Here is a 25443-nt window from a genome sequence, read left to right as displayed (position 1 = left end):
TGAAAGCTATCCTGGCCCCGGGATTTATTAGGTAAGTGGGGCTACAGCTCCCTCTCTGCGCTCAAGCCAGTGTGAACTGGGTCGCTAACATTTGCAGGCAGGAGAACCTTAACTCACACCAGGCACCGACTTAACCAAGGGATATGACGCGGCCAAGAAGTTAGTGCAGGCTCAGTCCAAGGGCAGACTGAGGGCACCTACGCACAGCTAAGGAGTCACGGAGCTTGAGTCTGGTGATGCTAAAGGCCCAAGCCTAGGAATTTCCCTCCATGTCGTGTGGTGATCAAAACGAACACTCTGTGTAAAGACGTCCGACATCATTCATCCTCAGGGAAACGTAAATCAAAACCACAATGAGACGAGATACCACGTCTCACCCACTAGGATGGCTAGGATTTTTCCTTTTTTAAAGGATAAAAGGACACAGGCAAGGATGTAGGGAAGATGGAGCCCTCAGACACTGCTGTCAGAAATTTAAAACGGTTCAGCTACTTTGGACAGCAGTCTGGCCGCTTCCTGAAACAGTTAATTATAGAGTCAACATACGACCCAGCAATTCCCCTCCTACGTCTCTACCCTGGGAAACTGGAAACGTGTTCACACAAAAACTTGTACACAAATTATTCATAGCAGCACTATTCACAATAGTCAGAAGGCAGAGACCACCCAAGTGTCCATCAACAGATGATGGATACACAGATGTGGTCCATTCACACAGTGCAATATGATTCACCCATAAAAGGCGTGTGTGCTGGAACGGCTACCACACGGTGAGCCTTGAAACACCACACCAGGTGGAAGAAGCCAGACACAGATAGTTCCCATTCTCGACGAAGGGTTTGTTTGAGACAGTAAGACATTCTCATTAAAACAATAGGAATGTTACTCATCAGACCATTAATAAATATTTATTGAGGCCATACACATGCCCAGCCCTGTGCCAAGTGCCCGGGGCTGTAAGACGAGAAGGGTGAACAGAACCGGCATGAGCGCGTACTGTAAGTCGGTTGTCTTAGGTGTGTATTCGCTAATTTCACTTCACCATCATAACAGCCAGGCCCAGAAGGTTTTATTCTCTCCGTTTTGTAGATGGTGAACTGAGGGTCCGAGCTAGTCAGCGGTAAATCCTGGATTCAAATCCAAGCCTTCATCTCTGGTCTGAGGCTCTTCCCACAGCACTCACTTATTCACTCATTCATTCCTTCCATGTGCAGTGATTTGGCTGAAAGCAACAGTAACACATGACGACACCATCACGGCAGCTAACACTTACGTGGTCGTTGCTATGAGTCGGGCATGGCTCGAAGCACCTTGCATACTTACTTCACTTGCCAGTTCCTGTGTCAAGTAGAAAGGCAGAAAAATAGATAAATAAGGTGTTTCCTGACCTCAAAGAGCTCGTGGTCCAGCCAATCAGGCAAACACTTGGGGGGGGGTAATTAATAATTTCATGTTCATCTCCACACTCAACCTAATGACTCAGCTCAGGCATCACCTCCTCCAGGAGGCCTCCCTGGATGCCCGCAGCCTCTAGATGCAGGGGAGGCCTGGCTGGCCCATCTCTGAGCTCTGGTTCCCAGCACCAGACCTTTCCCAGAGGGTGCTGGGAAGTATGTGCTCTGTGGATGTACACGTAGAGGTCTCTGTGGATGGACGGATGAGGGAAGGCGATACTACCTCTCTAGGGCTGACAGGAAAGCAGGTCTCTGGGGCCTCTCAGAGACTTCCACTTCCAGTTTCCTTCCACTTGCTAGTGTGCATGTGCGAAGTGGGGTGATAATTATGTCCAGTGTTGCATTTAAAATGGGACTTCGTTAATATTTTTACAGAGCACTGCCTCAAATTCACATAGAATGTGACCGCCCCCACCCCCGGAATGTCAGTCTGAATGTGTGAGTCCCTGTGTGAATGTGAGGATGGGACAAATTGCTGCTCCCTGACTGTGACAGGTCCTACAAACCACTGTGCTCAGTTGACACCCCACCTCGGGTCCAGACCCCAGGAGGTGGGAGCATGAAGCCAGGGCGGCCACACAACCCCAGGGTGCGCCATCCACACTGTAGCAATACTCCCCCAACCCTGGAGGCAAGCACCTTGCTCTGAGACTCTGGGGTGGCCTCACATTAGCCTTGAGTTTGGGGTCCAAGACAGCATCTCAGATGATCCAATCACTCGTCCAATGAGCAGATATTTACTGAGCACTTTACTTTCCACGTGCTGGCTGCTGTGCTGGTGCGGAGAGCCCCTGTTCTCAGCGAGCACCGTCCAGAGGGCTGCTCTCCCACCAGATCCGGGTCTTGATCAGCTCCATCTCACGTCGGCTACGTGGCGTTCCTGCCCTGCACTTCAGGGAGGAAAGAGAAATCAGTGTTCAATAATATTGCAACAGCACCTCCTGTGTGCCGGCCACCTCCCCCTCGGGCCCCTCGGGCTCTGGGGATGAGGCAGGCGCCTGAGCCGCTCTGATTAAGGGTCTAGGATGACCCCAATTTCAGATATTTCGGCCTGTGAGTCTATACAGCGGCCCCCAGCTTGGGGGGAGAAGGGTGGCAGCAGCCTCCGTCATGACGTGTCCTGCGAGGGTCCATCTGGCGGTGCCCGAGGCCTTTTTCTGGCTGCTGGACATGCTGGCAAGGCACCGCCCCCTGGGAGCAGCCCCGGCCAATGGCTGCAGAGAGTCGGGGTGGAAGCACGCCAGCTCCCTCGCCCCTCAAGTAGGACAGCTCTGAGCTCCGTTCCTCCCTGACCCCCAGTCGGCTCCACGGCATTCCGCTCCAGTTGCCCCCAGCAGGGTCCACATCAGAAGCGCTCTTCCCTGGCTGCCTGGCCCTCTGCGCCTCATTCAGGCTGTGTCTTGGCCGAGCCCCCTGGATCCCCTCACAGGGAAAGTGCATGCACTTGAATCCTCCAGTCCAGGTCTGCCTCCGACGGAAGCCAAACTAAGACAGAGGAATAGTTTCAAAAAGCCCCAAAGGTAATCACAAGACCCTTCCCTCTGTCCCCCTGAACTGAGAACCCCTTCAGCAAACCGTCAGAAAGTCCTGGGAAGTCAGCCACCTGGGATTAACTCCCAGCCATGCCACCAGCCGGCTGTGTTTCCTTGATAAGCTACTTACGGCATCTGGGCTTCAGTGCTCTCACCTGTCAAGGACGGAGTCCCCTTCCCCAAGCATCGTGAGGATTCCACAAAGGACACATGGGCTCACCCTGTGTGGACACAGGCACTGAGAAAACACTCCATTTGTGATTTCTTTTTTAATGTCAGGAAGCATTACCTTAACATACATGTCACAAAAATCTTCGTCAGACTCTGCTCTGATTTACTTGCTATGTAGGTCACACGGCAAGGAAATGCCTAAAAAGTACAATTTAACAGCCACTTATTAGACTGCTGTTCCTTTGGGCTGGAATGATGCTCTGGAATTGTAAGTGAGAAGGATGCTTATTCCTGACCAGCTGGAGGAGAGACATATGAACAAGTAATTGCACAGGGTGAAAAGTGCTCCAAGGGGGTCTGTGATAGGCACCTGTGAGCTTTGGCTGCCGGGTCCCCACCTGGCCTCAGATTCCAGGACCCCAACTTCCCTGCAGGAGCTGCCCCTTCCCACTCTGGTCTCTGGGCTCCAGGGGTGTCATGTGACTCGGGCTGGGCCAATCAGAGCTGTCGATCCCCTGGCCACAGCGATTGGCTCAGGCTCAGCCCGTGACCCAAACCAGACCAATGAGACTCAGTCCTGAGACTTTTGCAGGAAGCCTTGGGCTGAACTTCAAGCTGGGAGTGTAGAGCTGAACTCGGAGAAGGTTCTGGGGGCTGCCGGGGAGCGAAGTCTCCATGAAGGAAGGCAGAGCCTGTCCACAGCTAGAAGCAGTCTCAGTGGCTCAGTTTAACCCTTTGTCTCAGCTGTGTTGGAAGCCATTCTACCACCTGAATGTTTCCATTAAATAAACCGATCCGAAAGGAAAAAAATACTTCTTTTTTCTCTTAAGCCACCTGCTATCAAGAGTCATGCTTCATGTTGAACAGTGTACAGGACACAAAGAAGGCACAGGGCAAGAGGCCAGCTGCTACATGAAGGGTCTAGAAGGCTTCTGAAGAAGGGCACCTCTGATCTAGGTTTTGAGGGATGCTTAGAAGTTTGTTCTGTGATGATCAAAGCAGAGAAGTGCATTTGAGGCAGAGGAAGTAACGCGGCAAAGGCATGGAGGTGAGACCTGAGAGTCCTTCAGGGTGGCTGAGGTCAGGGGCATCAGAAGATGAGGCAGGGGCATTAGAAGGGGCCAGAGCACAGGCAGTCAGATGCTGGGCTACCAGCGCGGGCTTTTCTCCCGGAGGCCAGCGGGAGCAGAGGGCAGATGCCTGTGTGTGGTAAGCAGAAGGGAGGGTGGATCAGGCCTCACCAGAACTGTAGAGACTTAACGACTGTCTCTTATAGAAAGTGCCTCCCCGACCCCCACAAGCAGATATCTTAAGGGCTTACTATGCTATGATTTCAGCTGGGATCACACCCTGTGAACACTGCTCAAGGCTGAGGTCTGAGGTGCCCTGGACAAGCTAACCATCTCCCACCTCGGTAGCCAAGATTAATGAAATAGGTGTTTGGCTGTCACGTAGCAGAGGGGCAGGTGTTGTATGAAGAAGGGGAGGGAAGATGTGGGTGGCAGCTTCAACCTCCTTTGCCCACCCTGAGCAATTCCACTCTGGCCCCAAACTTGCATCCCCCCGCCTCAGTAAGACAGAGCCCTGCAGTTACGGGGTCACCCTCCTTGGAAGATACTGGGGCCCACCCTCCTTGGAGCCTCGCGTGGGAACAGGCTTCTCAAGAACCTCATCCCCACTTCAGAGGCTTTGCAAACCCACACCATCCTCCCAGTGACATTTTGGTGATGCTTAGACATTGGTGCCTTGGGCACGTCCTATTCTCTGGCCCTTTAATCCAGTCTGGGGTCAACAGAAGACCCCTGAGAATCAGGACTCATGGACTGAGGCAAAAAAGGCTGAGTGGGGTGCCTGAGGCACACAGCCTACAGGTGACCCCCACTCTGTGTGACTCAGTGCGTGGTCCGGGATGGCAGCAGGATCCCCCGCGAGCTTACTAGCAAGGCAGAATCCCGGCCCCACCCCAGCCCTGCGCAGTCAAAATCTGTATTTTAACAAACACCCGGGTGTTCCGCAGGCACGTCAATGTTTGAAAAGCACTGGGCTGTACACTGCACAGGACTAGCCAAACAAAGAAGAAAAATACCCCAAACTAACTTTGGTTGGGTTGAAATGAGGGAATTATAATTATTTCCTTTCTCTTCTGCATATCCCACAATGTGGTTATATTACTTTCATAATGAAAAAAAAAAACACTTAAAATGTAAGAAAGTCTGAAACACAAAATTACACAGTGTTATAAAGCGTAGATTAAGAAATGGTTATTTGCACTTAAAACTAGACCTCATTTTCAGACTGTTAATACTTTTTGTTTTAATTTCCCCCTCCGTTAAAAAAAACAATCCTTCTGCCCCCAAAGCCAGAAGCAGCGGTGCTTTTGAGGGCGGGCTTGGGCCTTGTCCTGTGGGAAAGGCCAGTGCAGACAAGGGTATCTTTCTGCCTGTGAGGGGAGCTCGCCGTGACGTAGGGCTCAGCAAGGCGCGGACGGAGGCGAGCATCTCCATGTTGATGGAAATGAGACACATGAATGATTTAAGTCTCAGTGTGCTTTGTGACTCGTCTTTTCCCCAGGACGATCTCCCCTCATTAGTCCTTCTGCCAGGCTGAAGGCCCCTCCCCTTTCCTGAATTCTCAAGGTTTCAAGCCAAAGCTGCTGACTCCAGGCTTGGTCTCTGCCTAGTTCCCTCTTCCTTGTCCTTCAGCACTCAGCATGAATGTCACTCCTCAGGGAAGCCTTCCAAGACCCATTAGTTCTGTATTAGGCCAAGCTCTCAATCACAAGTGGTAGAAAAACAAACTGACTGAAGCCAAAAAGGGTGACTATTGGTTCAGATAACAGAAGAGCCCAGGGAGTAATGGCTTCAGGTATAGCTGGATCTAAGTCTCAAATGACATCACCAGGGAGCTGCCCAATGACAAATCTCTCAGCCTTCCTCTAGAGAACTCCAGGTTTAGGCAGGCTTTCCCCTGGGACTCCCCTGAAGACTCAGATTTTTGATCCTCCAATTTAGAAATCCCAGCAGAAAGAGAACTTCCTTTTCCCAATTGTCCCAGAGTTGAATCTCATTGGCTCAATTTAAGTCACATGCATATCTCTGACCAACCACTGAAGTGGTCAGGGAGTGAAATGCTCTGATTGGCCAGGGTCATGTGCCTACCCTAAACTCATCCCAGGACCCACAGGGAAAAGTGGGTCCCCAGAGGAAATTTGGGAAAATAAGGGCAAGAGGCTGGGTGGGCATTAACACCAGTAGTTTACAACAGACCCCCTGTGACAAGTTTTCATAACATCCTACAATTTGCCTTTAACATTTGCTGGTTTTTAAAATCTGTATATTAATTTGAGTGGTTACGTGATTAATGTCTATTTCCCTAACTAGACTGAAACTCTAAGGGCAAGAAGTCTGTGTCCACTCACAGATAATGGTATTCACAATGCCCCACACATAGTAGGTGCTCATCAATTATCTATTCAATGAATGACCTCATTCCAGCTGCTTTACCAACAGCTATGTTTACTCACATTTGCCAGAGGCAATTCTGGGATGCTGGCAATCGGGTGCCTCGTTTTGAATGAGATTTGGCTATGGACGCAGCCAAAACTTCTGTCCTAGCTGTGCCCTGGGACAGTCTGTGCCACAGAAATGTTTCCCTGCAGAACTAGGGACATCTGCCGTGCAGGCAGTGGCAATCAGGGACTGTTGTCAGATAGACAGCCCCTGGGGCAGGTTGGCAGCAGACTGAGTGAGGAGACGGGGGGGGAGGATTTTGAATTCTGTCGCCCTGTAGCACCAGATATCTGAAAGTGGACCATCTCAAGCCTTCCAGCATTCCTGGACAGTAATATGGTTCTACCCATTTATTTTCAGCAAGAGACTGATGTTCAGAGTAGCCCACAAGGTCTGCTAGCTCATACCCAACAAAGCCAGTATGAACCAAGTACTTGCCAGTTCTTAATGTCTTCCAGACATCAGCTTTCTGCACGACCTTCAGCAAGTCTCTGTACCTCTGGGAGCCTCGGTCTCCTCATCTGTAAAATGGGCATGGTTATTCTCACCTGAAGGGGCTGTTCTGAGTGGAGATGAACTCTTGTACAGTATGTGGAGTCCTGAGCACAGAGTGGGCACTGCCTTCCCCTCCTTTTAAATGTTTCTCCAGCTTAGTTATGTATTCCAAGTTGCCTCCCCAGCCTGTAGCTGAAGCAGAGATGTGAGTGAGTGGGGGAAGGCCACCAGGAGGGTCTTCTTTGGGTTCAACTAGACAATGAAATTCACACCTGACCAGAAGATGCACTTGTCATTCAGGACACAGTCCAAGAAACAGCCTGCCCAAGAGCAGCACCAGGCCTTTCCCATCCCTGGGACTTCACACAGCAGCTCAGGAGCTCAGGAATGTTTGGTCCCCAGGTGACAACTTCGGTCCAGAAGCTGAAACCTGCATTAGGTAAGAAGTGTGGACCTCGAGGACTCATGCCTTAGGAGCCGAGGTCTCCTGTAACAACAGCTCCACGTGCAAAGCTTCCTGGGAGCCTGCAAGGACTCACCCAGTTATAAGACTATTTGTACACAGGGAAGCACAACATGATGGCGTCCCCATCGGGCATTTGTAATTCATTCATGGTCCTTCCAGTCCAGATGCAATTCACCAATCAGGAGTCTTTTTAACATAAGCAATGTTGCCTGGCAACACAGCTGACATTCCACCTTTCTCCGGATTCTAGGGTTAACAGAGATTGTAAGTTAACCCAAGGTCAGACTTGTTCTTAAGAGAAGGAGAAAGGGCTTGGTTAACCCTTCATCCACAAGTATTTACTGGTGTTTTTCCACATACATGTGAACACACACGCACACACATACATACATACAGCCTACCTATCCCCGAGTCCTTTGCTCTCTCATCTCCCAGCCATTCATTATTTCAGAAAAAGAAATAGATAAATGATAAATAGAAACACGGGGGGAAAATCCAAACCGTTGAGTTTTAAAAGCCTAGACTTCTCGGTTTCAAATGCCAAGAATTTCAAAAGCTAAGACTTTTTTTTTTTCCAGGTTCATAATTTATTGTACAAATTGAGTATCACATGATGAGCTGACATTAGCTTCTTCAGGCATGGGTACTTAACAGATGAGGTACAGTTTAGAATCCGTTTATGTTGGTTTCACAGCTGGAGTTTTTTTAGACCTTAACTTGAAGTATAAGACTAACAAAGCAATGCTTCCATACGTGGCCAGAACACAATACATTCTCCCTGTGAGAGTGTAAGAGTTGAAATATTTTCTGATGCCAGTGAAATGGAATTGGGCATCAGTTTCTGGACCTGCCACGATTTCAGTCTTCCAAAAGACACCAACTCCGCAGCCTGTGTCCTTCAGTGTCAAAAGCTAAGACTTTTAAGTTGAGAAGTTAAGACATTTGAGTTTCAAACAACAAGTTTATACTGTATAGCACAGGGAACTGTATTTAATATCTCGTAGTAACCCATAATGAAAAAGAATATGAAAACGAATATATGTATGTATATTATATGACTTAAATATTATGCTGTACACCAGAAATTGACATAACATTGTAATGACTATACTTCAATTAAAAAAAAGGGAAAAAAAGTAAAACAGATAAACAACAAGGTCCTACTGTATAGCACAGGGAACTATATTCAATACTTGTAATAGCCTATAAGGAAAAAGAATATGAAAAGGAATATATATATATATGTGTGTGTGTATAATTGAATCACAATGCTGTACAACAGAAATTAACACAACATTGGAAATCAACCTCAATTTAAAATAAGAAAAAATTTATCTCCCTTTCTAGAATAAGCAAAAATAGTATTTTAAAAAGAGTTTTGAATTTCAAATGCTGGGAACTTTGAATTCCAAGGCCAAGATTAGTAAGTTTCAAATGCCATTCTGATTTTTCTGAGTCTGGCCTCTTGGGTTTCAAAAAGAAGCCCTGAGTCAGAGCATACGTTCATGTTCTAATCAATAGACTTGGGAGGAACAGATGAAGAGCCAGGTGATCTGGGCCTCAGAATACTGAATGGTTTTCTATATTGAGAAAGAGGGGAGGAGATGAGGGGTCCAGGGCTTGGGGGTCTGGCTGTCCTCCTGGGCACCCAGGGAGGACCATTGCTCAAAGAGCAGCAGGAAGGACCCTGTCTGTCTGTCTGTGCCCGGAGGCGCCTCTGCTCCATCTGACTTAGTCTGTGTGCACAGACCCCTGCTTGCCACTCCGTCAGATGTGGTGAAGGTGCTCGGAGCCTGACAAGGTGCTGGTGGCCTGGAGGGAAGCCAGTGACCTTGCACTTGGATGGTTCTAAGCAGAGCCCACCTGTGGCCTCCCCGCCAGGTGCAAGCAGTGGGGAAAGCCAGCCTCAGCCTCCAGGAAGTCCACACCCCACGAAGAGGAGAGCGATGAGTCCTGCTGCTGTTGTGTACGTGAGGGAGGGGACATCCTCACCCCAATTCCCCTGTGTGACCTGGGGCAAGGTCACTGACTCATTCAACAAGTTTCTTTCCTCTCTGAGCATGGGTTCTGGGGCCAGACTGCCTGGGATTCCCAGCTTCGCTACTTCCTTGAGCAAGTTATTTCATCTCTTTGTGCCTCAGTTTCCTCATCTATCAAATGGGGACAAAAATAATCCCTGAGTTTTCGAGGGTCATTTTGAAATCTAAAAGGATTTAGTACATCTAAAGAACTCACCAAAATGCCACGCGCCCAGTAAACGCTCCACACGCATTAAGTACTATTATTACCACGTGTCAGATATTTTTCTCTGCACCAGGGGTACGGGGGTGACCAAACGAAGCACCGGCCTGATGGGGCTTATCTTTAGGGAGAGAGGTAATAGCAGACACAAAACTGGCATCTGTCTTTGGAAGGAAGACAAAGCAGGAAAAGGCTGAGGCGGCCCCTCCGAGCGCTGGTCTCTCTGGGGTGGGTGGCATCACCCACGCACCTCGACTTCCTGGCACAGGCCTGACATCTGGGCAGTGCTCACTGAAAGGGGGGCCTTCCCCCTACTTGCCAGCCCTCCTCACTGCTGCCGGGGGGACCAGCCTGAGTGGCCCTCCTGGCTGGAGAGCCCCGGCCACCAGGAGCACCAGGGGAGTCGAGAGAATCATAGATACAAAGGAAATTCCCAGAAGCGCTGTTCCCACCAACCAGATGTTCCCACACCGTTCTCAAACAGATTAGTGTCCTAGCAACTGGAAAAGGGGGAAACGGTCTGTTTCTCTCTGGGAACAGAGCAGACAAAAGACATTTGTTTAAGTTCAACCTCTGGGAAAGCCCCTGGTAGGGAGCACACTGGTGATGAGAGCATGCTGTTCATGACACCCCCATCCGCGCCGTCCCAGGTCACTGCCCTGCTTCAGGAGCCCTCGGTGACTCCCTGTCACCCTCCAGAGCAGAGGGAACAGGACTTCTGACCTTCTCCACAGACCTGCTCCCTTGCTAGTCTCCACCCCACTCTTCCTCATCTTGGTTTAGGGCACCCCATCCACCCAGAAACTGGGGGTCCCCTTGACTCCCCCATCATCCTCGCTTTCGCATGCAAACATCAGCCTGGTCACCTGGTTCTGGCCCCTGTGTCTGCTGTCCAGTAGGACAGTACCCTAGTCCCCTCCCACCCACCCCCATCTGCGGTTTCGCTTTCTGCGGTTTCAGTTACCCAAGGTCAAGCGCAGTCAGAAAATATTAAGTGGAAAATTCCAGAAATACACTATTCATAAGTTTTAAGTTGCCCCCGGTTCTGAGCAGCGTGATGCTCAGATGAGATCTCACGCCGTCCCGCCCCCTCCCACCTGGGATGTGAATCATCTCTTTGTCCAGTGCATCCTCGCTGTCTACGCTTCCCACCTTAGTCACTTAGCAGCCGGCTCGGTTATCAGATCGGCTGTCAGGGTACTGCTGTGCTTGTGTTCAAGCAACTCTTATGTTACTTCACAATGGCCCCCGAGCCCACGAGTTGTGATGCCGGCATCTCAGATATTCTGGGATGCCTAATTTATAAATTGAAATTTATCCCAAGAAAAAACATATCATAGATAGGTTTCAGCGCTATCTGCAGTTTCAGGCATCTTCTGGGGGTCTTGGAACGTATCCCTCGTGGACAAGAGGGGGGGCCACTGTATTGCCGTGTAACAGACAACGCCGGATCGCAGTGCCTCCAGCAATAGCGTCTGTTCGTGTGTCCAGGGACAGCTGGGGGCGGGCCAGGCAGTTCCCTAATCTCGGATGAAACAAAACCTAGTTACCTCCTCCCCAAATCAAAACATTAAACAGCAAAGGGCAAGGCTCCGGTGGGTGAAGAGTTAGGACCGAGTGGTGTGACCCCCCCCCCAAACCTTTTCTGCATCCCACCTGCTTTGCCCCAGGGCCACCAATAGCTCAGTCTAGACCCCTAACCAGCCTCCGACGACCACTCCTCTTTCATCCCCTCTTTAAGTCCCTTCCTTTGCAGGGTGGACCCTCGCAGGCCGTTCCTCACCCAGAATCCCAAAGGAACTTCTGGCAATGTCCGCTCCAAACCCCACATGGCTTCCTGTTCCCTCAGAGTGAACTCCAGACTCAGCATGGGGACCACGGGGCCCTTGGAACAAATGCAGCCTTTGCCACTTTGGCTCGCTGGTTCCTCTCTTCTGAGTCCAGAACACGCTCCCCTTCCCGTCATGACTGCCTTCTCCTCAACACTTAAATCCCAGCTTAAATGCCTCCTCCTCAGAGAGGCCTTCCCTGATCTTCCTCCTGAAGGAGGTTCTGCTTTGTCTCTGTCACAGCCTTTTATTGTGTTCTTCTCACCACTCATCTCTCATATATATGTTTTATTTTCCCCGATCTGTCCCACTTCCCTCTAGAACATCAGCTCCATGAGGGCAGGGACTTTGCACATCTCATGCACGTGGACTGCCCTGTGTCCCTCCAAAAGTCATATGCTGAAGCCTGTTGCCCCAGTGGGGTGGTATTCGGGGTATTAGTGCCCTGATAGGAGGGGGAGGAGACAGCAGGGCTCTGTCTGTGGAAGCACAAGGGAAGGCCAAGAGAGGACGCAGTGAGGAGGTGGCCGTTGGCAACCCTTGGAGGGAGCCTCCCCAGACAGGGACCCTGGTGGCGCCTTGATCTTGGACCCCCAGTCACCAGAACAGTGAGAACATAGATTTCGGTTGTTTAAGTCCCCAGCCTATGGTGTGTTGTTATGGTAGCCCTGGCTGACAAAGGCCATGGTCGCAGTGCATGAAGAACCAAAGCACACATCTCTCAGTCTGGCACCCACAGCACTTAATATCCCGTCCCCGCAAAGACAGCAGGAAGAGGGTGGGGGGAGGGGAAGAGCTGGGGTCTGGCGTTAGGCCTGTCCATAGGGGTAGGGGTCACAGACAGGATGGCTGCCCTGGTCTGTGTAGACACGTTCCCCAGTCCGTGTCCTGCTCAAACAGGGTGGATGACTGACCGGGAAGCACAGTAACTTCTGAGCCCAAATCCAGCCCCAGGGACCTCCACTCCACACGTTCCTGCTGAGCACCTTACTCGGGGCCAGGGACGAAGCGAGGCCTTGGGGACCTGGGAGCACCGGAAGGGACTTTCTCCTCTTATTCAGCAAACACGCAGCACCTTTCCTGCGGGAGTGAGGAGTAGACTGATACTTTGTTTGAGCCACTCTGCATCTGGGGGTCTGCCGGGCCTGGCAGGTGGCGTTCCTGTGACTAATACGCTTGGGCTGAGTCATCTGTAAGCCGGGCTGATGCTGTGAACCGGCGTGAGCCTCGGAGGAGTCAAGCTGGGTCTCCAGCCCTGCCACTCTTTGCCTCCCTAAGTCCCTGTTCCCTCAGCTGCAGAGGAAAAAGCCCAAACCCTCCTCTGGGGGTGACGAACAGCATTAAATGGGATCAGGCTCGGCCACGGTGTTCAGCCCCGCACAAACTCGCCAGGGGCTCGATAAATGCTAGTTCCTTTCCCCAAAAGGTTCACGATGTCATCACCCGGAGTTCGGGGGCATGACTTGACCAGGTGTGTCCTGGGCCTGGGCCTGGCCTCCCCCTGAGCCCACCCGGCAGAAGGACCAATGGCTCACATGGCGTGAGGGTTAATTTCATGTGTCAGCTTGACTGGCTGTGGGGCCCCCAGACATTTGGTCAAATGTTACCCTGGATGTGTCTGTGCGGGTGTTTCTGGGTGAGATTAACACGTGAACCAGCAGACTGAGTAAAGCAGCTTCCCTCCCCAGCGTGGGCGAGTCTCATCCACTCCCTTGACAGCCTGCAGGGAATAAAAGGCTGCTTGTCTTTGAGCTGGGGCATAGGTCTTCTTCTGACTTAAGACTTGGACTGGAACTTACATCATAAGCTTTCCTCGGTCTAGACTTCTCAGCCTCCATGATCACGTGAGCCACTTTCTTATGGTAAGTCCCTCTCTCTCTCTCTCTCTCTATCGATATGCATACCTACACATCCTATAGGTTCTGTGTCACTGGAGACCTCCGACTCACTCACCTGGGGAATCCCAGCTGGCCTTCATTGCTGGAGCACAGCCACATCACACAAGGTCACCCACCTGTGCCTCCTCCCCTTTGGCTGAGAGAGCCATGACCACTGCCCCAGGACAGGGACCCTCGCCCTCACCTGGGCCATCACATACACCCCTCATTGGCCTCCCTCCCTGCCCCTGATCTTGCCTCACCTACTCAGCCTGCCCAGGGGTCACAAGAATGAGGTCTCCAAAACCCACATCAGTCCACGTTAGACCTGTACTAAAAAATTTACTTTTGCTTACAAGCCTTAACTTCCTCATCTGAAAAATGGGAAGGCTGACTCAACGAACTCAACGACTTCTTCTGGCTGTTTGTTTTCGTGCTTTGGGAATGCGGTCATTACTCCCTGGGCTGGCACTAGAAGTGTACCCCTCATCCAGCCCCAAAGGCCTTCCTTACTTTCTCTCCCATGATTCGCATGTACCAACATTCTGCTCCCTCCGCACTGTTCTGCTCCTGACGCCCAGGGCCCCTTAACTGCCACTGGCCATTTGCCCACATCGCCCATGCCCTACCTCTTGTAAAAAAATATTTCCCACCCTTAAAGGCCTGGCTCGAATACCACCATCTTCATGAAGGCTCGCTTGAATTTCAGCAGGATATGACAAGATTGCTCCTTCTCGTTAAAATCCCTCCAATATTGCACGATGGAAGAGATCGTGACTTAATCGCCTGTGTATCTTGCATTAAGCACAGTCCCCCTCTTAGTAAAGACTTTAACGGTGTCTGTCGCACCGATTCCATGTTATATTTGTAATCTCACCATTGGCTTTCCATCAGTACCGCCTGGTTTATGTTTTGTTTCTTCTTTCCTTGCCGCAGACAAATCAAGAAGTAATTTTTACTATTTCATTTCCCCCTCTGTGAGTTCATTACTTATATATTCTTTGATCATTCATTTAGTGGGTACCTTTAATATTACGGCATATGCACCTTTGACTTATTAGAGTCCAGTGTAAGTCAGTACTGTTGTCAGAGTGGAGACCATGCTAGGACCTCACGCTGTTTTAACTCCATTTATACTTGTCCCATTGTTTTTGTGCATTTTAACGCTACGTATACTTTAAACCCCAGAAGACATCATTATAGCTTTTTTTGTACAATCAAGTTTCATTTAAATTTACTCCAGATTTACCCTTCAGTCCTTTTTGCATGTTTCTTCCATCTGGGGTTATTTACCTTCTGCTTGGAGGACTCCCTGTACAATTGCTTTCATTGTACGTGGTCTGTGGGTAACATTTCTCTCAGTTATCTATAAGTGTCTCTATTTTACCCCCTTTTGAGTAGCTTTATGTTTTGTTTATTATTGTATTATTTAATTATTTTATTTTGGCGGGGGGAGATAACTAGGTTTATTTATTTTTGGAGGAGGGACTGAGGATTGAACCCAGGACCTCATGCATGCTAAACAAGTGTGCTACCACTTGAGCTATACCCTCCCCCTACTTTACCTTCTTTGGAAAGGATCATTTCTCTGTGTACAGAATTGCAGGTCGGCGGTTGATTTCTTTCGGTACTTTAAGATGCCATCCACTATCTCCCACCTTCCAGTGTTTCCATTAAGAAGTTAACTGCCAGTCTGACTGCTCTTCCTTTGAAAGTAATGTCTGTTTTCCTCTGATGCTTTCAAGTCCTTTTTTTTTTTTTTTTTTTGCCTTTGGATTTTTGTGATTTCACTCTTACAGGTTTAGGTGGGGTTTGTCTTACATTTATCCTGCTTTGGGTTTGCAGCGCTCATTGGAACTGTGGTTTGATGTCTTTTTAGCAATTCTGGAACCTCCTTGGGCATCCTCAGCACTACTGCTTCTGTTTCACTGGCCTTCTCTTCCCCTTCTGGGTACTCCAGCTCAGCACGTGAAACCTCCTCACCACGTCCCGTACATCTCCTTCCTGCATTTTCCAGCACTTTTGCTCTTTATATTGGAGATATTTTCCCACATGTTTTCCACTGACCCATCTTCCAATTCACAAATCTTCTCTTCAGAGGTGCACAATCATCTGTAAACCCATCTACTGAGTTCTTGCTTTCAGTGATTGTATTTCTCAGTTATTGAATTTCCAGTTGGTTATTTCTTATAGATTCCAGTTCTCTGGTGAAATTCTGCATTTGTTACATTTTCTTGAACATATTGTTGTTTGAAAGTCCACAGCTGATAACTAAAATCTGGGTCACCTTTGGGTCTATTTCTATTGGCTTTTTTTTTTTTCATTTTGGTTCTGTTTATCGGTGTGTCTGGTTAAAAACAATTTTTAAATTGAATGCCAGACATTGTGCATGAGAAGTTGAAGAAGGTCTTTGTTCAGTAAACAGACCATACTTCAATAAAAAAGAATGCAAAAAAAAAAAAAAAAAAAAGAGGGTCTTCGATGTTAGCTTCCTCCAGAGAAGACTTGTCCTTCCCTGGGACGTGGCTACAGTTGGGGCATATCACCTTAATATAACCAGAGGCTGAGCGGGTTCAAGCATGGGGAGCAAGGTTTCTAAGTCTTGGTCTACGGGTGGTCCCCCCTTACCCCTGGGCTGTAACCCTCCCGTGGCCCCAACTAAACCCCTGGAGGGTTCCTAGGGCTGCTCCTCCCTGATGGGCTCCAAACTGCAGCTTCGTCTGCTCTGTGCTGTGGACTTGAGCACAGCTCATTCCGTTTTCCAGTAGCAAATGCCTGCGGGAATCACTGGTACCAAGGGCCAGGCTTACTTCTCGTTGCCTCCCTCCTCTGTAGCATCCTTAAGTCCTGGAGACTTTGGTAGCCCTGAACTTCAAACTTTGTCTAGTCAGCCCCTGGAAACGACTTTGAGCTCATCTGGCTTCTCCATCTGCCCCCCTCTCTGTGCAAATGACCCAAGGGAGGATGTTGGGTTCATCTCAGTGAGCCGTCCATCCACTGTCCAAGATCTTGACCCCTCCAGTCCTGTGCAGCCGTCTGATATAAGCTACACATGGAATGGGGCGGTTAATCTCTTCCCTTCTCACGGTTTTTGAAGAAGAGACCATCATCGGTTTGAACAACAACAACAACAAAAACCCTACTTGTGCAAATGTGACAGGGCGAGCAGAGATGGTTTGGGGCATTTCTGGCCACATTTCGAGTACGGAGTTTGCTTCTTTCAAGACGTTTCTCTGGAGATGTTTAACTCAAGTTCATGGTCAGTGGCCTGGATTAAGGGTCAGGCAAGGAAAACAGTTTCCTTGTCCCCAATCTTCGGGAGTAAAATATCCCTACGAATGTACCGAGATTATATATATCCCAGAGCTCAGGAGTAGAGTTCTCTGTGGATTCAATGAAATCATCCCTCCCCGTGGTTGGAGGAAGGGTGGACGCACGCCCACTGACTTGTCTTCAGACCTAAGGATCGGACAGGGTTCAAGCTTTTGTTCTGCCGGGTAAGATGCATAGGTTTGTGGCTGGAGCTGAGCTGCAGGGGGTGAGGAAAGAAAAGCCCATCCTCCATGCCCCCCTTCACCCTTCCCCACGCTGTGCTGGGCCTCTTCCCTGAACATCTGAGGCTGGACTGGTATTTAAAGAATAATCGTTTCCATGTGATTCAAAAGCTAGACTGAAGGAAAAGCTCAGGATGATGGGGAGGTCAGCCCCAGACTCAGAGCTTGCAAAGAGAAGCAAGGCCAAGAGAGGCCTTGGACAGGAGCTCAGAGCCCTGCTGCAGAGCGACTGTTAGCGTGTGATCACTCGCAAACTCCCTGGCGGGCGGCTGGCCCAGGTGTGATTACCTGCAATCATATGGGGTTCTCCAAACTTCTGTGGTCTCGTGCCCCACTGGTTAAAAAAAAATTGGGAGCTTGTGCCCCTGCCAAGTGTGTACGTACTTGTAAATTAAATGCATTTACCACACTCAATCTGTGTGTTAAATGCCAGTAAAGCTGGCTTTCTTTACATTTTTGAATGCTAAAGAGAACGGTAAGTAGTAACAGTGCCTGCAGCCCCACGGTTTGCTTAGCCCTGCTGTCCCCACAGACTGGCTTAGGCCCACCCCCAGCAAAGGCTGGCAAGTTCCCAGGAAGTACAAGCAGAGTCTGGAGTCAAGAAGGTTCCAGGGCACCAGCCCTGAGCACCTGGAGCCACGTCTTCTCCCTTTCTCCCCAGAGAGCCCTGGTGAGTGACCTTGGCTTAGCTCTGCCCCGCCTTGTTCTTGGTTCCTGCCTTGGCAGCGCTTACAGCCCTCATTCAGCTGGTCCTGCTTCCTGGACAGGCCCCCTGCAGCTACTGTCGCTGGGGTACCTCTCCCATTTCCACCATCTTGCTAGCGCTAGTAACAGTAGCTAACACAGAGACCCCGGTATGAGCCAGGCACTGAATGCTTTACACAGATGAACTCATTAACCCTCACAACAGCCTATCAGGGAGGTATGATGAGTATCACCATGCCCATTTTATAGATAAGAAAACTGAGGCGAGGTGCAGAAACTCACCAGAGGCCATGCAGATTGGAGGTGGATTTGAAACCAGGCACCTGGTTCCGGAGTCTTCTGGGTCCTAAAGCACTTGGCCATGCCACCTCCTGTTCTCATCATTAATTCACTCCTCCCACACTTTGGCTCCTCTTCCTCCTTCTCTCCTCTGATTACATCGTCCCATGACTACTACACTCTCCTCTAGTCCTATTATGTTGCCAGGTTACTTACCTGCTGCCATTCTTAGTACTCCGTCCTTTACAGCACTCCCCAAACTCTGCCCTGCTGTTTACCTGCCTCTTTCTACTCTCTCTGCCATAGAACTGCCTCTCCACTGTATCCCTCCCATTCCTACCAGAGATCCCGTTTTTCTTACTACTACCCCGAATGTTACCTCTCCGAGCATCACTCGCCTTCCGCTGCTACTTCTCTCATCACTCTTCCTCATCCCTGTTACTTTTCTCTCACTTCTCCTTTAGTTAATAGGACTTTTGCTGTTCCTCTTCCTCCTCTGACATTTTGTTCCCTTCTGTGGGTTTCAGAAATACTTGTAAATTCTTTGACGTTCCTCCCACAAGAGGGAGAGTCTGTGCCACCTCCCTGGAATTTGGGAGGCTTGTGACTGCTTCGAGGATTAGCAGGAAATGATGCTCTGTGATTTCCGACGCAGGGTCATGGAACCTGTGCTGCAGACACACTCACTCTGGGAGCTCTGAGCCCCAGGTAAGAGGTTCAGTTGCCCTGAGGCCACCAGGCATGATTTCAGCTCAGGTATTGGGGAGGGAAGATGCCTCCAGGTGATTCTAGCCCCCAGTCTCCTGGCTGAGGCCCAGATATCATGGAGCTGAGACATTCCCTCTGTCCTGCCCAAATTCCTGACCCGCAGAATTCACAATCATAATGAAATGGTTGTTTTATGCCACTTAGGTTTAGAGCAGCCTTGTATGCAGCAATAGGTAATTGGAACACTCTCCCCTCACTCACCCGGTCCATTTTCCTTATATCACTCCTCTTCCTTCCCCCCACCAGAGGGGTGCCGGGCCTGTGCCCTGCCCTCCTAACTGGCCTCTTCCACTGGGGCCCCCTGACCTCAGCGCTGGCACCTTTGCCTCTCCCATCAGTGATCCTGGCCTTGTCATCCTCTGAGCAGCGGGCATTCTGGCCATGGAGCCCAGCAATCTGGATGCGGACAGCAGTGATTCACAGTTCTGCTGCCGGGGTAGACTCACTTCCTCGTCCAGAGCTCACAGCCATTAAGACAAGTTCTGGAGTCAGCACTCTGCAGACTCGGGCCTGCGTGCTGATCTGCCCCTCCCTCACCCCCACCCCCTGGGCCTGCGCCCTACTTACTGAAGTGATTAATAATTCAGGATTAACACAGGGCTGGGATGGGACCCATCAAGGGTCTCAGGAGCCTGAATAGGCAATAGGTGTATCAGACAGACTGCGCAGAAAGTGCTGTCTGGGGTGCTTGGAGCTGGGCAGATTTGGGTTTGAATGCCAGTTCTGCCAACTCCTGGCTGTGTGACCTTGGGAAAGACACTTAACCTCTCTGAGCCACATTGCCTTCTTTGTAAAATGGGGCTAATTATATTAACCTTGCAGAAGTACTGGGGAATCTAAGATCATGTAAAAGCCCACCCTTAAAGGTAAGGGGTACTTCTGAAAGCCAAAGTTTAGGTGGCTTCATTGATGGGATCAAGATGCCTGGGTTTCCACCATTAAACTCCTTTTGGAATACAAGTAGCTGGCTCCAGCTTCCCTGGACCCTACTAGGACATTGTGATAGCCCCTAGTTTGCAGGTGGGGAATCTGAGGTTCAGAGAGAGCAGGTCATTTGCCCAAGGACAACCTACCTAAACCAGACTATCCCAGGATCCAAGCAGAGGCCGCTTACTTTCCTCCCAGCATCATGGAGGGCAGGCGTGCTCTGCACTGACCCTGAATTCATCCTTCACTCTGCTGCTGACCAGCAAGACCCTCTCCCTCTCAGAGTAGGAGATGGGAGGGAGGGCATCCAGGCAGACAGGCTGACTTGACTGGGCAGGGGGAAGGCAGCCTTTACCGAGGGACAAATGCTTTGTCATATTGTCATAAAATGTTATTCATTTAAAAGCTTTAATTTACTTTTTGGCTAGGCAATGCATTTGCAGGGTTCAAAATTTCAAGAGACACAAAAGAAGATTCAATGAAAACTGAGTCTCTCCCACCTGCCCCCAGCCACCTGATTCCCTTTGCTAAGGGGACCTGTGTGTCCACTGGAGAAAATTTCCTATGCTCTTGAGCAAATATGAATGTAGAGTCTTCTCTCATTTTTCTGCACACATTGTAAACAGGCTCTTCATTTGGCCCCCTTCCACAGTGCTCTCCCCTTTGTTATGGCTATGCAGTACATCTTTGTCTGCACTGCACACATCCCACTCCCCACCCTCATGCTAACAGAAGAAGCAAATCTGACTGAGGCTAGGAACCCCTGTGTCCCTTCCCTGACTGCTCTTCCTCACAGCCTCTGAGACCTGGTGAGCTCAAAGCCAGGCAGCTGGAGGGGACCTGTGATCGGATGCAGTGGACAAAGCCTGCAGACAGACCGACCCCCTCACCACCGGACCCCAGCCTTTGCTGTGTCCACGGACAGGGCCCGCCCTCTCTGAGCCTCCTGTGTCTCCTGTGCGAGACACAACACGAAGCCCTCCCTTCCACGGCAGGTGAGAGGGCTCCTGTGGAAGGTTCTTTGCCTCTTACAGGCCTGGGGCCAGGGGGCACCTGCTTATTCCCTGATTCACTCATTCATTCACTTAGTCACTTATTGACATATTCCTTCATTCATTATTCACTCGTTAATTTACATAAATTAATTCACTAACTCATCAATTCACTCATTCCTTCTCTCAGTCACTCATCTCACTCATCCATACGCTCGTTTAGTCACTCTTCACTTATTCACCCATTTATTTAACCATTCATTGTTTCACTCATTCATTCACCAAGTCCTGGTGATTAGCACTGCTGGGACTTGGTGGGTGGGGGTGGGGGTGGGGCGTGGGAGCCTGGCTGCCGGGTGAGTGGGCTCAGGCGGCTGCGGGTCCCCTCCGGCCCCGCTCCGCGCTCCGCGCCCGCCGCCCCGCCCCGCCCCGCCCCCGCGCCCGGGAAAGCGCGCGCGCTCGGGGAGCGTCTGCTCAGCCGCGGGCTCCTCGGGAGCCGAGCGGAGCGCCTGGCGGCCGCCCGGGCCCCCCCGACCCTCGGCGGCCGCCCATGCCCGCCGCGCCCTGGGCCCGCAGCCCTCCCCAGCGCTGCGCTGCGCCGCCTGGCCCGGCGGGGGGCGGGGCCGGGGCCGGGGCCGGGCTGGCGAGGCCGGGCCGGGCCGCAGGGCGGCCGCGGGGATGCGGGGCTGGCGGAGGAACCTCGCGTTCTGCCTGCAGCGGCTGCCGGACGAAGGTAGGACGCGGCCGCTGCCCAGGCCGGTGAGCACCGGCGCGGAGGGCGGGCCCAGCGCGGGGCCGGCCCGGGGGCGCCCGCCGAGGGTCCCCGAGGCAGGCGAAGGGCGGCCAGCCGCCTCTGAGGCGCGGGAGGGGAGCGGCCCGAAGCGGGGAGCTTGAAGGGGTCACCGCAGGACACGCGGTGTGGAGCGCATCCGGGCCAGGGGGAGCCGGCAGGGGGGCTGCACGGGGCGCGTGGAGGTAGGTTGGAGCGAAGGCTCTGGACGCTCCAGGGCGCAGCCCGGGACCGGCGTGCGAGTCCGGTTCCGGGAGCAGCCCGGGTGGGCGCGGCGACCACGTGCCTCCGCGCCCCCCGCGAGTTTGCCGGGGGGTCGGAGCGTGCGGGCGCTCACGGCGGGGGCCTTGAGATCCCGAGGTTGCAGTCGCTGGGACACTACTTTCCTTCGCACGCCCTGCAGCACCCCGCGCCGACCGCAGAGTCTGCAGTTCCTCAAAGTTGCAAAGGGCTGCAGGCAGGAGGGGTGCGGGGCGGGCGTGGACCCGGCCGCACTGCCCCCTGCCCCGGCCTGGCTCTGCCGCAGCGCTGCGGCGCAGCCCCCTCCGCCCGGCCGCCTCCGGGGCTGCACCGCCTTCTTACCTGTTGTCTGAGCCGGGGGCCGCGGAGGGAGAAGGGAGGAGGACCCGCTCCCGTGCCTGCCACCGCCGAGGCAAGTTCGGCTTCGGTGCTAGCTGAGAACTGCCACAGCTGTGAGTGAGGGGCAGCGGGAGCGGGAACGGCCGCTGCCCACCCTCTGCCCACGCAGAGGGCGCGATGGCGGACTTCGACCGCCCGCGCCAGGCGTGCGCTCCGGCCGGCCCACACTTCCGCCTCTGTCTTTAACCTTCACAGCCACCCCCTCAGGAGGGCGCTCTGCTCTCCACCTTACAGGTGAGGGCACGGAGCTTCAGAGAGAATGCCTCTTGCCCAAGGTCACAGAGCCAGTAGGTGATAAAGCTGGGGTGTGAACCTAAGTCTGTGTTATCGGCAAGATTTTGGTGGTGTCCAGACCCCCGCCGCCTCCCACCTTCCTGTCTGCCCCCCAGGTTGGGCCTGGCTCAGTTCACGGGAAAGGATCCATTTTCAACCCAGGCCAGAAGCTCTTGTTTGGGGCATGGGGAATGGGAAAAGGTGGGCAGCGACAGGGAGTTTCTGCCCCTCCTGTCCTGTCCCCAGGGCTAAGTCAGGTCTGTAACCCCTGCACAGAGGATGCCCAGGTTTCCTCCCCCTCGGTTGAGGGAGGAGGCAGGCAGAAAAGGCTGCCAACATAGAGGGCCCCTACTCACTGGAGCCGCCCCCAAGGAGTGGAGCAAACTAAGGAGGAAATCTTGTAGGGCCAGTATCCATCACCAGCCTTCAGAAAACGGCAGCTCAGCCCCAGGCGTGCTCTATGGTCTTGGACAAGTCCTTCCCTCTCTCCCAGGCTCACTTCCTGTGTCTGTAGGGGAAGGCCTCCAGGGAATGAAATGAGGTCTTGGCCCTGGCACAGCACACAGCCCAGAGCAGGCGCAGAAGTGGGGGCTGTGATGTCCTGAGAGGGAGAGTGTGGCTCTCTCTGGCTCCTGATCCCCTGCCCCCAAGTGTCTGGCGTGACTGAGGCATGTGGGTGGTGTGTGTGTGAGGTGTGCATGGAGGCATGTGGATGGGATGTCTGAGATGCACATGGGTGTGCACGAGGCCTGTGGGTTACATGTATGAGATGTGTGGGTCTTGTGGTACCTGTGGTCATTTTGCCTGCCACTGGCCACATCTCCTGAGAGGAGGCCACTTCTCCCTCCATCAATGGCAGGAGGTACGCAGCATTTGAATTTTCCCTGGAAAAATCTTACTTGAGATTGAACTTTGAGCTCAGCACTGAATCAGAGGGTGGCTGTTATAGCCACCCTCGCCAGCAGGAAATTACTGCTTTAAAAAGAAAAAATCCCCAGCTTTCTCTGGGCCACAGGAAAATTGTTTCCTGTGGGCTAGGTCTCAGATGGGAATCCCTGAGATGTGGGTCCAACTGGACAAGAGGCTTGTGGTGGGAGGTCAGCCAAGCCTGAGAGTGACAGAGAGAGATGCAGAGACTGGCATCCTCAGAGAAGAGCTTCAGCCCACAGGAGGGACATTTTGAACAAGACCAGCTTTGCTTATTTTCTGGTGTAATTTAAGGCCCCAGGGAATGAAGAGTGGGCTTGGAAACCAGATTCATGTCCCCAGCTTAGCCCCTCTGCTTGCCAGCTGGGTGACCTTGGGCACATTACTTACTTCTTCTGGGCATCAGTGCTTTTCATCTATAGAGTGGGAAAGGTAGCCTTGCAGATGGTCTTGAAGAGTCAGTGTTAACAGATCCTAGCACAGGGCCTGGCACATAGTAGGTGCTCAAGAAATTCTAATCTCACTCTTCCTTTCCTGAACTTTACATCCACTTCAGATCTGGAGAAATGATCTGGTTTATTGGACAGTGGAGAACTCAGGACTCAGGGTGGATTCCTGGTTTATGGGTGGCCAGCTAGAGGCTCCCCACTCCTAGGGTTTGGGGGGTCCATTCTGGCTTGTGTCTACCATGTGGCTACCTGAATTCATCACCTAGCCTTGCCCAGTGAGATTGGCCAAAAAGGTGGTGATGCTAATCCCACACTTACACAGTATGTATGTCTGGATCACTGCACAGCTTTTAGGACCTTATGTAGAAGTCATGTCCCTGGAAGAGAGACACATGCAGCCACTGGGACTGGGGAGCCCTGTGATTCTTGCTTCATGACACTTTTGAGTTGTGTGTATGTGTGTGTGACTTGTGTTCTAATGAACCTCCACCTTGACGTTTTTGGCCTGTAAACAGTGATACGTTTTCTTCTATTCATCACAGTAAATGCTTCTAGGGGACTCCCTCCGCCCCACCCCCAGTCTCTTGCTGGTCTCTGTGTGGGATCAGAAAAATAAAAGCCAGTCCTCAGCTTGGTTGCCCCCAGGCCCTCAGGTAACAAAAGTTCAAGGTGCCCAGCGCTTGGGGAACGTGATGTTGAAAGCAGCAACAGATTCCTATCAGGGAGGCTGCTCAGAGGAGGAGGGCGCTGTGACCCAGTGGAGGTCAGACCTCCACCGGCAGATTCTTCCCATGGTGTGGCCTGATTAATCTTCCTCCTTCTGCCAGTCCTTTCTGCTCTCTAATGGCCTCTTGGAATGTTAGCCAGGAGGGTTAATAGAAGTCGCCACGTCCAACTTTCTTATTAGAGAGATGGGGAAATACAGGCGCAACCAGGAGGAAATGACTTCTTATTCATTCATCAGATATTTACTGGGCCCTGTTCTGGGGGCTGGGGATACAGCCATGAACAAAGCAAAGACTCTGCTGTGACAGACTTTACATTCTAGTTGGGCAGACAGAGAACAAGTAAACAATAGATAGAAATGGGGTGGTTTCAGAGTCAGCAGTGAAATGAAGACAATACAGGAACATGAGAATGTCGTGGAGAGTCACGGTGGGGGGACTTCTTCAGAAAGGGTGGTCAGGGAAGGCCTCTCTGAGAAGATGACTTTTGAGCTAGGACTGAAGAGCAGGAGAGCTCAGCCATGCCGAGAGCAGGAGGAAGAACTATGTAGGCAGAAGGAACAGCGAGCACCAAGAAAAGCCATGGTCCTCAGGGTGTAGTGCGGGGACGACTGGTTGACCTGTTGGAGGAAGAGAAAGGCGTGAGGGAAGAGGAGAGTGATGAGTGACGAGGTTGGAGGAGCCAGATCGAGAACGGCCAGATCACCAGAGGGGAAGGAGCGTGTGGATCTTATTCTCTAATGGGAGGCCCTGGAAGTCTTGACCAGGGACTTAGGCTGGTTCCAACGATGAGCAAAGTTTTGAGTGATGGAGATCGCAGTGGGGAGACGCGTGCCAGGCA

General features: G+C 51.7%; 2 protein-coding genes and 1 long non-coding RNA gene across 5 annotated transcripts in view; 1 reads left to right on the top strand and 2 right to left on the bottom strand.

Moving 5' to 3' along the window:
* Positions 1-1319: 1319 nt before the first annotated feature.
* Positions 1320-3942, bottom strand: LOC105093079 (uncharacterized). Its single transcript, XR_010384756.1, has 3 exons — positions 2748-3942; positions 2094-2344; positions 1320-1338 (listed from the first exon to the last, which is right to left on the bottom strand). It is a non-coding gene; the product is annotated as an uncharacterized LOC105093079 (long non-coding RNA).
* Positions 3943-8190: 4248 nt separating this feature from the next.
* On the bottom strand, positions 8191-14189 carry LOC116158148 (ATP synthase membrane subunit K, mitochondrial-like). The gene is made up of 2 exons (XM_064496829.1): positions 14088-14189; positions 8191-8538 (listed from the first exon to the last, which is right to left on the bottom strand). Exons 1-2 carry the CDS (start codon positions 14187-14189, stop codon positions 8305-8307), a joined length of 336 nt encoding a protein of 111 aa, XP_064352899.1. The 3' UTR covers positions 8191-8304.
* Positions 14190-21454: 7265 nt separating this feature from the next.
* The window catches only part of GRIP2 (glutamate receptor interacting protein 2), an 84379-nt gene continuing 80390 nt past the window's right edge, over positions 21455-25443 (top strand). For all 3 annotated transcript variants that reach the window (XM_064496205.1, XM_064496204.1, XM_064496206.1), the window contains exon 1: positions 21455-21532. In XM_064496205.1, the coding sequence (XP_064352275.1) occupies positions 21478-21532 (55 nt within the window). In that variant the 5' untranslated portion in view covers positions 21455-21477. The remainder of the gene's footprint in view (positions 21533-25443) is intronic.

The sequence above is a fragment of the Camelus dromedarius genome, chromosome 17 (assembly GCF_036321535.1).
Source record: "Camelus dromedarius isolate mCamDro1 chromosome 17, mCamDro1.pat, whole genome shotgun sequence".
Lineage (NCBI taxonomy): Eukaryota > Metazoa > Chordata > Mammalia > Artiodactyla > Camelidae > Camelus > Camelus dromedarius.
This window is presented reverse-complemented; position numbering and strand designations above follow the sequence as displayed.